The sequence below is a fragment of the Corylus avellana genome, chromosome 1 (assembly GCF_965113065.1).
Source record: "Corylus avellana chromosome 1, dhCorAvel1.hap1.2, whole genome shotgun sequence".
NCBI lineage: Eukaryota > Viridiplantae > Streptophyta > Magnoliopsida > Fagales > Betulaceae > Corylus > Corylus avellana.
The window spans coordinates 24,236,023-24,246,888 of NC_142490.1; the positions used below are offsets into that span (position 1 = coordinate 24,236,023).

The 10,866-nt window shown below is 35.0% G+C and overlaps 1 protein-coding gene and 1 pseudogene across 1 annotated transcript; both read left to right on the forward strand.

Annotated features, from left to right (window-relative positions):
- The first annotated feature begins 2,360 nt into the window (after nucleotides 1-2,360).
- Nucleotides 2,361-3,557, forward strand: LOC148588150 (F-box/kelch-repeat protein At3g06240-like). The gene has a single exon (XM_088514377.1). It carries the CDS (start codon nucleotides 2,361-2,363, stop codon nucleotides 3,555-3,557), a length of 1,197 nt encoding a protein of 398 aa, XP_088370503.1.
- Nucleotides 3,558-9,435: 5,878 nt separating this feature from the next.
- On the forward strand, nucleotides 9,436-10,664 carry LOC148588151 (F-box/kelch-repeat protein At3g06240-like; annotated as a pseudogene).
- Nucleotides 10,665-10,866: the final 202 nt, after the last annotated feature.

Genomic DNA, 10,866 nt, shown 5'->3' on the forward strand with positions numbered 1-10,866 from the left:
TAACTATTTCCTTAAAGAATAGACAACATTTTCCAAAAAAAAAAGAACACTATTTTGTTCCAAATTTTCTTTCAACCTTAAATTTGTTTTTTTATTAAAAACAAAAAAAAAAAAAAACGTTGAGTTGCAATGGGTGATCGGCCACCCACTATAAGACCTATGGGTGGTCGCACCACCCTCAGTGGAAGGCCACCCCCGACGCTCATTGGGAGTGGCCTAGCCACCTCCAACTAGCATCGAGGGTCGCCATGGCCTCCCCCGACCCCCATTGTCATAAGGGGTGCCCAAGGACACTCCCAAATCCAGCAGGGGTGGCTTAGCCATCAAGTGGCATCAAGGGTGGCCAAGGCCACTCCGAAATCCACCAAGGGTAGTGCGACCACTCCAAGTCTTATATTGGGGTTGTGTGTGTGTGTTTTTCTCTTCTTCTTTCTTTCTTTCTTTTTTTTTTTTTTTTTCTTTTTTGTAACTTTGGTTTAATTCCAATTAAAACATGTATATTGTTATCAAATTAAGGAATAACTATTCCATTTCACTATCTTTTATTTCCAATAATAACTATTCATTTTTCTATCATAATATTCATTAAGTGAAACAAATGAGCCCTTACTCTATTTGAACATGTTTTTCTAATGTATTTAGTAGTTTATGATGAATTGAAAAATTAGATTGACTGTTGTCATTCATCTACTCCCTCTTGTCTCTTTCTCCCCTCTTCGGTGCTTCTTCTTCTTCTCTTTGGCTTATATCTCTTCTCTTCTAGGCTTTTTTAGTTCTCCCCTCTAAAATTTCAAAATAATAATAATTATATATAGAACACTACTGTGAACAACCCAGCGTAACCCAACCCCTACTCCAACCGGAAACCACCGCGGTTCAAAAGATCAAAAGAAAATCAGAAAGAAAGCCACACCCCAAAAAAAAAAAAAAACAGATTTTTATTTTTAATCTTAAATATATTTATAATTTAAAGTAAATTTTTTATGTGAAATATATAGTTGGCATCTGCACCGAGCAGTCAAACCATTACTTCCCATAAGCTTGAGTATCACTCTTAACTTGTGATTTTAGGATAAGTAATAATTTATTATCATCTCGTATGTTTTGGTTTAATTGTATGTTGTCATTTGATTTATATTGATGGGACTCGGAGGTATTTTTTTTTTTTTAATCCAAACTAATTACTATTATTACGTGAAGTTTATTATATATATATATATATATATATATATATATATATATATAGGTGTCAGTATTTATATTCACAGTTGCAAATAGATAATGACCTTTGTAGTATACAAAGACTAATTAAGAAATTAAAGAAATCTATACTAAGCCTTGATTTAGACTGTATTTCGAAGCGTTGGCAAAGGTAAACAGCTACTTTCAAATATCAAACCTTATGCATTGTATCGGAATAATTCTTGCAATTTTTTGTTTCTATGATGACAAGACGACAACATTTTCCTGTGTTATTCACAAGAAAATACTAGGGTTAAATATACTTAAGCCCCCAGAGCTATCCGCCATTTTCAAAAAAGTCTCACAAAATGACATGTTTGACGTTTGAATACATCAAATTACCATTTTGTGTCAAAAAGGTTACTCTATTAAGGTTGATCGTTAGAATAGATGAAAAATCCAAATTTGTCCTCTTATAATTATTAATCAGTAAAAAAAAAAATTGATCTAAAGAAGATTTGAAGAAAGGAGTGGCTGAACCGCCTTAGATTTTATTTTTATTTTTTCTGATATTTATTGTAATATAATTTTTGTTTTTATTTTTATTTGAATGTTAGTTTTCTTTTCTTCCACGTTAATAATTATAAATGGTAAATTTGATTTTTTTTTTTAATAGTAAAGTGATGGTAGTTTTGGAAGATTTTGGTTTTTCATCCCGTCTAATTAATGGTCAATACTAACGTAGGAGCCTTTCACCACAAAAGAGTAGTTTGACATAGAAATGCTAGGTTCCATTTTTCCAATTATCTTTTTTTCAAATGAATTCAAATCCAATGATATTTGTAGGTTTACATGTCGGTCCTACATATTTAATGACAATTTTCTTTTTTTTTTTAAAAAAAAAAACTGTATAGAGATAGTTAGGAGAATGAAGCCTAGCATTATATATACAAGTGTCACACATGTCAGTTTGTGGAGCTTTTAAAAAAATAAGTGGTAGTTTAAGAGACTTAAAATGTATTTAATTCAAAATAATAACACTAAAATGGGTCCAGGGAGGGCCGGGTCGGGCGGAGCCCATCAAAACAGCCCCGCCTTAACTCGGATATGTATACCAAAATTCCCTAACCCTCGTCTCTCTCGAAATGCCACAGAACAAAAAGAAAAAGAGAAAGACGATGTCGGACAATCTCCCAAACGAGTTGATCATCGAAATCCTGACGAGACTTCCGGTGAAGTCGCTCATCAGATTCAAGTGCGTTTCCAAGACGTGGTACTCTCTCATCTCCAGCTCGAGCTTCATCGCCGCCCACCTCAATCGCGCTCTTTCCAATCCCCAACCCTACATTCTCCTCCGCTATAACGACCACCAACTCAAGAAACCAGTCGTTACTCTCCATTCCTGCGATGAGCCTTTCTCTCACAACCATTTCACCAAACACCCGGACTACAATAACCTCCTGCTTTCTCTCGATCAAGAAATAGAATCATTACCTTCCAGATTGTACATAGTTGGATCATCAAACGGCCTACATTGTCTCACTAATCATATTTTCGATAATGTTTTGGGTAAGAAAGTTGAGTTTTATGTTATTTGGAACCCTAATATTCAAAAAGCTATTTCCCTTTCGGAGCCTAACTTTGGCCGTGGCATTCAATATTATCGTTCTCTTGGCTTTGGGTATGACCCCAAGACCGATGATTACAAATTGGTGAGACTTGTGTATCTTAGACTTCTTGGGTATGACCGCGAGACTGTTTCACCTCTAGTCGAGATTTATACGCTTCGAACCGGGGCATGGCGATCTATGAAGACCCCGGTTCCTCCCTATGTCTTCCACAACTGTTACTCCTTCCACAAATGTTACTCAGTTTTTTTGAATGGGGCGCTACACTGGCCAGCACACACTATGCGACACCAAGGCGCGTTTCGCAATGTGATCGTGTCGTTTGATATGGAGGATGAGGCCTTTCGCGAATTGCCTATGCCTAAGAGTTTGCAAGGAGAACAAGACTCTAGTTTTATGGTGGCACGACTTGATGGGTTGCTTTCGCTATTATGGCCCGACATGGGGTTTCACTCCTTGTGGGTGATGAAAGAGTATGGAGTAGCGGAATCTTGGACGAAGCTGTTCGATATTAACATTGCGGAAGGATTGCAGGAGGTGTTAGGCTTTACAAAGAATGGTGAACTTCTACTGATCCAGTATGGATCGTTGATTTCTTACGAACCTAGCCAACAAACTTGGTATTTTCACTTTGGCCTATTTGACTGGTTGTCTTTGGATACCTATGTGGAGAGCCTTGTTCTACTGAATATAAGCACATGGTACTCATCCAAAAAGAAAGAAAGAAGAATATCAGCAGAAGGTTAAAGGAGAAGTAGATACACGATACATGACTAAGTCTTGGAAGTTACTATGTGATATGGCTGAGGATATTATGCCGAAAATACATTTATTTATTTCCCATTCTAATTTTTACCAAGTGTTGCTTGTTTTTTGTTCTGAGCTCTGATGTGTCGTGTTTGGGGCGGATGGATTTTTACAAATGCATAATTTGCATAAAAGTACTAGTTTTAAATATAATTAGGTAATCATGCTATTTTTCTTCCTCATTAAGGTCAAGTATCCTGGGTGTTTTTTTAATGATGACTGTTGGTTGCTCGAGTATCCTGGTTAGTTTCAAATGCATGAACAGTTTTTTGAAGCTTTATATCTCTCTTTAATTCCCATGAATCTCATTATTGCCTGCCTTTAATTTGAGTTCTTGTCACCATATGAAAGTGATTTTGGTCCTTGTTTTCTGCTGTCATTCGTAGTATATATTGCTAGTTCATAATTGAAGTACATCTGCCTTGCTTTCCCTAGGCAGATATAGAAGGATATAGTTTTCTATTATCACGCCAAAACTAGCAGATTAGTTTAAAGTCAAGAGATCATTGCTGGGCCTTGAAGGGTATAAGAAACTTAGACAACATCAAATCATTGGAATGTGCTTTTACACTATGGGGCCAAAAAAGAATCATGATTTAAGACAACTTCATTGTACTTCCAGCTGGAAGGAATCAAAAATGAAAACAACTATCACTCACAAGGTAGGCTGTTCATAAAAATATTATCAAACTATCACAACCAAAGAGATTCCAAAGAGGCTAGTAAAAATTTCTAAGTACTGTGTAAGAACACTGCAGAACTCTTACCGATCTTTATTTAATCAATGTAAAGGTATGTGCATATTGAAATGGTCTACAGAAATACGAGCCTTTGCTTTTTCTGTTCTAAATAGAGATGATATAATGCTAGCCGATGGAAATTGTTGCATAAACTTTCTATTCCTAACTGATTATATTTATGTGATTGTCAACAGTATTGCTTTAAAATTTTGTATTCTGGTGCATTCCTTAGTACAGTCATTTAATTTACAAGGTGCATGTATGGTGGAAGTAGACTTCTAGCTTTTGCATTTTTTTACATCTTCTATATGATTTACAAGGTGCATCTATGGTTATCCATATAGTGTATTTTACTGTAAAATCCTTAAAAAGTTTCTGAAACAATTGGTTCTTGTCTTCTTGATGACTATGAGGCTCATTTGATTAAGGGAGTAGATAAAAGTTGATTCTCCTGAAATGGTGGAGTTCATTGGGATGGAAGATTTAAATCAAAGCTGTAAATGGGTGTCTGGGACTTTGAAAAAAATAGAAAACTACTCTTTGGATTGTGAGGACCCAACTTTTCTAGGCCAAAATCAATAGTTGATTTTCTTAGGTGATCTGCTTTCCTTGCTTCAAATGCATGAAATGTTTATTCTTTACCCCCTTCTTTTATCCTCTAGTACTGCAAGTCTTTGTGCTTTTTGTTCAAAAAGGTTTGTATCTTTTATTTACTTCCTCCATATGTTCCAATCCTTACGATATACTAAAAGAGTTTCTAGTTTTGTGCCGTTCTTATTGACCAATTTTCGGACTTAAGATAAGATTGGTTAGATGTCAAATCCTGACATAGGTGTTCGTTAAGATTTAATGAAATTTGATCTTTGCAATTTTTTTTTTTTTTATATTTATTTTTACAGAAAAATGAAACAATTGTATTTAAGAATTTTGATAAGATTTAATAGAAAAATATAATATATGGATGAAATTGTAAAAAATTAAAAGTTTATTGAAAGGTGGTTAGTCCAATTTTGTTAACCGCCTTCACGCTATTTTAAGTTGTTAATTGTTATTTATAACCGTCGGTTAGTGGTTATTAAACCTATAGCAAGTCTTAAAAAAGGAAGAAGTAAATAAATAAAACTCACACGAATATGTTATGGATGTAGGAAATAAATATATTAAAAAATATACTAAATTAAATCGCGAATAAATCTAAAAGTGTAAATTCTCTGTCCCAATGATAACCGGGGTATGAACCTGAAAAATTAAACTAAAAAGTCAAGCGGTAATTATTATATATATATTTTAAATTACCTTTCAGAGAAAGACGAGAGGAAGTTGAGAAGTGGGGGTGTGGTTTGGAAGATTTGGGAACTAGCTCTTCGGTGACTCACAAAACTTGGAAAAAAAAAAAAAACTACTTTTAAACGTTAAAAGTGAGACAATAATATTTATACCCCTGACTTTTTTTTATAAAATTTCAAATTTATCCTTAATTCCAAGGTTTCTCTAGCTTTTTTTTAAAAAAAATGAAAATCATAGATATTTTGGTCTTTTTAGGTACTGTCGTTAGAAGTTAATGGCTAAATCTGACGGAGGGGTTCAAATTGAATGTAATTGAAAGTTCAGTAGTTCAAATTGAGAGGTTTTGAAGTTTGAGAGGCTTGTCAAATCGCATGGTAATTCAGGGGTTTAAGGTGAAGTTTCCTCTATTTTATTATTTAGCTTTCATATGGGTTGCATAATTTTTGTGGACTTTATGTTATTTTAGCGGGCCATTACCCCAATTATCAATAGGGTTAGGGTATAACTCTTAGGTCCCGTTTGGTTCGTGAAATAGACCCCAAGAATAGTCATTCTTTCATTTTGTAGAGACCTATTCTTAGGAATAGTTATTCTCATCGCATAACTATTCCCTTAAGGAATAGACAACATTTTCCAAGAAAGAAAAAAAAAAAAACTATTTTCTTCCAATTTTTCTTTCAACCTTAAATTTATTTATTTATTTTATTTAAAACAAAAAAACACACAAAAACGTAGAGTTGCTGTGGGTGATCGGCCACCCACTATAGGACATGTGGGTTGTCACACCACCCTCAGTGGAAGGCCACCCCCGACGCTCATTGGGAGTGGCCTGGCCACCTCTAACTAGCATCGAGGGTGGCCATGCCCTCCCTCATTGCCATTAGGGGTGCCCAAGGACACCCCCAAATCCACCAGGAGTGGCCTAGCCATTAAGTGGCTAAGGCCACTCCCAAATCCACCAAGGGTAGTGCGACCACCCTAGGTCCTACATTGGGGTTGCGGGTCACCCATTGCAACTCAATGTTTTGTGTGTGTGTGTGTGTTTTTTTTTTTTTTTTTTGTAACTTTGGTTCAATTCTAATTAAAACATGTATATTGTTACCAAATTAAGGAATAAGAATAATTTTTCCAATTCACTATCTCCTATTTCCTATAAGTACTATTCATTTTTCTATCAGAATACCCATTACGTGAACCAAATGAGCCCTCGAACTATTTGAACATGCTTTTCTAATGTATTTAGTAGCTTATGATGAATTGAAAAATGAGATTGACAATTGTCATTCATCGACTCCCTCTTGTCTCTTTCTCCCCACCTCTGTGCTTCTTGTACTTCTCCTTGACTTATATCTCTTCTCTTTTAGGCTTCTTCAGTTCCCCCCTCTAAAATTTCAAAATAATAATATATAGAACACTACTGTGAACAGCCCAGCGTAACCCAACCCTTACTCGAACCGAAAACCACCGCCGTTCAAAAGATCAAAAGAAAATCATAAAAGAAAGCCACCAAAAAAAAAAAAAAAAAAAAAACCAGATTTTTATTTTGAATCTTAAATATATTTATAATTTAAAGTAAATTTGTTATGTGTAATATATAGTTGGCACCTGCACCAAGCAGTCAAACCATTACTTCTCATAAGCTTGAGTATCAATCTTAACTTGCGATTTTAGGATAAGTAATAATTTATTATCATCTCGGATGTTTTGGTTGAATTGCATATTGTCATTTGATTTATATTGATGGGACTTGAAGGGTTTTTTTTTTTTTTTTTTTTTTTTAATCCAAACTAATTACTATTATTACGTGAAGTTTATTATATATATATATATATATATATATATATATATATATAGGTGTCAATATTTATATTCACAGTTGCAAATAGATAATGACCTTGTAGACTTGTAGTATACAGAGACTAATTAGTGAAAATAATTAACTAATTAAGAAATTAAAAAAAGCTATGCTAAGCCTTGATTTAGACTGTATTTCCAAGCGTTGGCAAAGGTAAACAACTACTTTCAAATATCAAACCTTATGCATTGTATCGGAATAATTCTTGCAATTTTTTGTTTCTATGATGACAAGGCGACAACATTTTTATGTGTATAACACAAGAAAATAATATGGTTAAATATATTTAAGCCGTCTGAAATATTGGTCATTTTCACAAAAGTCTCACAAAATGACATGTTTAACGTTTGAATACATCAAACTACCATTTTGTGTCAAAAATGTTACTCTATTAAGGTTGATCGTTAGAATAGATGAAAAATCCGAATTTGTTCTCTTATAATTATTATTCAGTAAAAAAAAAAATGATCTGAAAAAGATTTGAAGAAAGGAGTGCATGGCTGAACCGCCTTAGATTTTATTATTTTTTTTTAATTTTATTTTTTCTGATATTTATTGTTAATATAATTTTTGTTTTTATTTTTATTTGGACGTTAGTTTTCTTTTCTTACACGTTAATAATTATAAATGGTAAATTTGATTTTTTTTAATAGTAAATTGATGGTAGTTTTGGAAGATTTTGGTTTTTCATCCAATCTAATGATCAATCCTAACGGAGTAGCTTTTCACCACAAAAGAGTAGTTTGCCATAGAAATGCTAGGTTTCATTTTTCCAATCATCTTTTTTTCAAATGGATTCAAATCCAATGAAATTTGTAGGTTTACATGTCGGTCTTACATATTTAATGACATTTTAAAAAAAAAAATGTATAGAGATGGTTAAAAGAATGAGGCCTAGCATTATATATACAAGTGTACACGTGTCAGTTTGTGGGGCTTTTAAATAAAAAAATGTGGTAATTTAGTAGGGGTGTCAACCCGATCCGGTTTTTCGGTTTTTGTCCAAAACTGGAACCGGAACCGAGGTACCCGATTCTCAATTTTTGGAAACCGGGACCTCGATTAACCGGAGTCCCGGTTACAGGCCAGTTCCGGTTTTACCTAGTCAGGTAACCGGTTTTTGGGCTTATTTTAGGTATTGGGCCTAAAATGAGCCCTTTTTTTTTTTTTTTCAAAAGTTAGCTCATTTTTTTTAAAAAAAAAAAAAATTATTAGTCTTTTTGTTTAAATTAAAGAGGATTTGTTGTGATTGTTCAAAATAATTAAAAAATAAACCTAAAAAAGCCGAAAAATCCTAAAAAATTAATGTTTTTGCCTATATGGACTTTAGAAATAAAAATTCAATTTTTTAAAATACCCTAAAAATCATTTAAAATTAGGTACATAAAGAAAACATTAAAACAATAAAAAGTAAAAATGGAGAAGTGAAATGAAGAAGAGGACTAGAGGAGAAAATGGAGAAGAGGAGGGGCTTACGGCGTGATGTGAGAAAAGAAGATGAAGGGGACTTAGGGGAGAAGTAAGAACTGGAGACGGGAGACCTAAACCTAAGCATAAAAAAATTAAAAAATATTAATATATATAAATATTATTTAATAAAATATAAATCCAGTTCCGGTATTCCCGATAAAAATCAGGTACCAAAAATCGAGTATTGGAATCGGGGTACCCAGTTTTTGAATTTTTCAAATCGGAACCAGGTCCCCAGTTTTTCGGTTCCAATTTCGGTTTTCCAGTAATTTTTGACATCCCTATAATTTAGGGGACTTAAAATGTATTTAATTCAAAATAATAACACTAAAATGGGTCCAGGGGGGCCGGGTCGGGTGGAGCCCATCAAAACAACCCCACCTCAACTCGGACATGTATACCAAAATTCCCTAACCCTAGTCTCTCACGAAATGCCACAAAAGTGACCAAAGAAAGGAGAAAGATGATGTCGGACAATCTCCCAAACGAGTTGATCATCGAAATCCTGTCGAGACTGCCAGTAAAGTCGCTCATCAGATTCAGGTGCGTTTCCAAGAAATGGTTCTCTCTCATCTCCAGCCCGAGCTTCATCGCCACCCACCTCAATCGCGCTCTTTCCAATCCCCAACCCTACATTCTCCTCCGCTATACCGACTGCCAACACAAGAAACCAGTTGTTACACTCCATTCTTGCGATGAGCCTTTCTCTCTCAACCATTTCACCAAACACCCGGACTACGATAACCTCCTGCTTTCTCTCGATCAAGAAATAGAATCATTACGTACCTTCCATATTGTACATAATTGGATCATCTAACGGCTTACATTGTCTCGCTGATGATATTTTCGGTCATTTTTCGGGTAAGAAAGTTGGCTTTTATGTTCTTTGGAACCCTAATATTCAAAAAGCTATTTCCCTTCCGGAGCCTAACTTTGGCCGTGGCGTTGGATGTTATCATTCTCTTGGGTTTGGGTATGACCCCAAGACCGATGATTACAAATTGATGAGACTTGTGTTTGGGAATAACCCCCAGACTGATTTACCTCTAGTAGAGATTTATACGCTTCGAATGGGCGCATGGCGCTCTATGAAGACCCCCGGTCCTCCCTATGTCTTCTACGAGTGTTACTACTGTTTTCTTGAATGGAGCGCTACACTGGCCAGCACACACTATGCGACACCGGGGCGCGTTTTGCAATGTGATCGTGTCGTTTGATATGGTGGATGAGGCCTTTCATGAATTGGCTATGCCTAAGAGTATGCAAGGAGATAAATTCTCGAGTGTTATGGTGGGACAAGTTGATGGGTTGCATGCGCTACTATGGCAGGGTTACTCTGTGTGGGTGATGAAGGAGTATGGAGTAGCGGAATCTTGGACGAAGCTGTTCGATATTGACATCGACATCGACATGTTTGAGGACGGATTGCATGATGTGTTAGGCCTTACAAAGAATGGTGAACTTCTACTGGTCCGGAATAGATGGTTGTTTTCTTACGACCCTAGCCAACAAACTTTGGAAATTCACAATCTTGACCTATGGGACTGGTTTTCTTTGGATAACTATGTGGAGAGCCTTGTTCTACTGAATATAAGCACAAGGTATTCATCCAAAAAAGAAAACAAAAACAAAAAACGAATACAAGCACAAGGTATTCATCCAAAAAGAAAGAAAGAAGAATATAAGCAGAGGTAGATACATGATACATGACAAGTCTTAGAAGTTACTATGCTGAAAATACATTTATTGATTGTTTTTTGTTCTGAGCTCTGTTGTGTCGTGTTTGGGGCGGATGGATTTTTACAAATGCATAATTTGCATAAAAATACTAGTTTCAAATATAATTAGGCAATCATGCTATTTTTCTTCCTCATTTAAGGTCAAGTATACTGGGTGT

What these genes read in the sequence shown, in the direction of transcription:
- LOC148588150 (XM_088514377.1), top strand. Translation starts at nt 2,361, where the DNA reads ATGTCGGACAATCTCCCAAACGAGTTGATCATCGAAATCCTGACGAGA.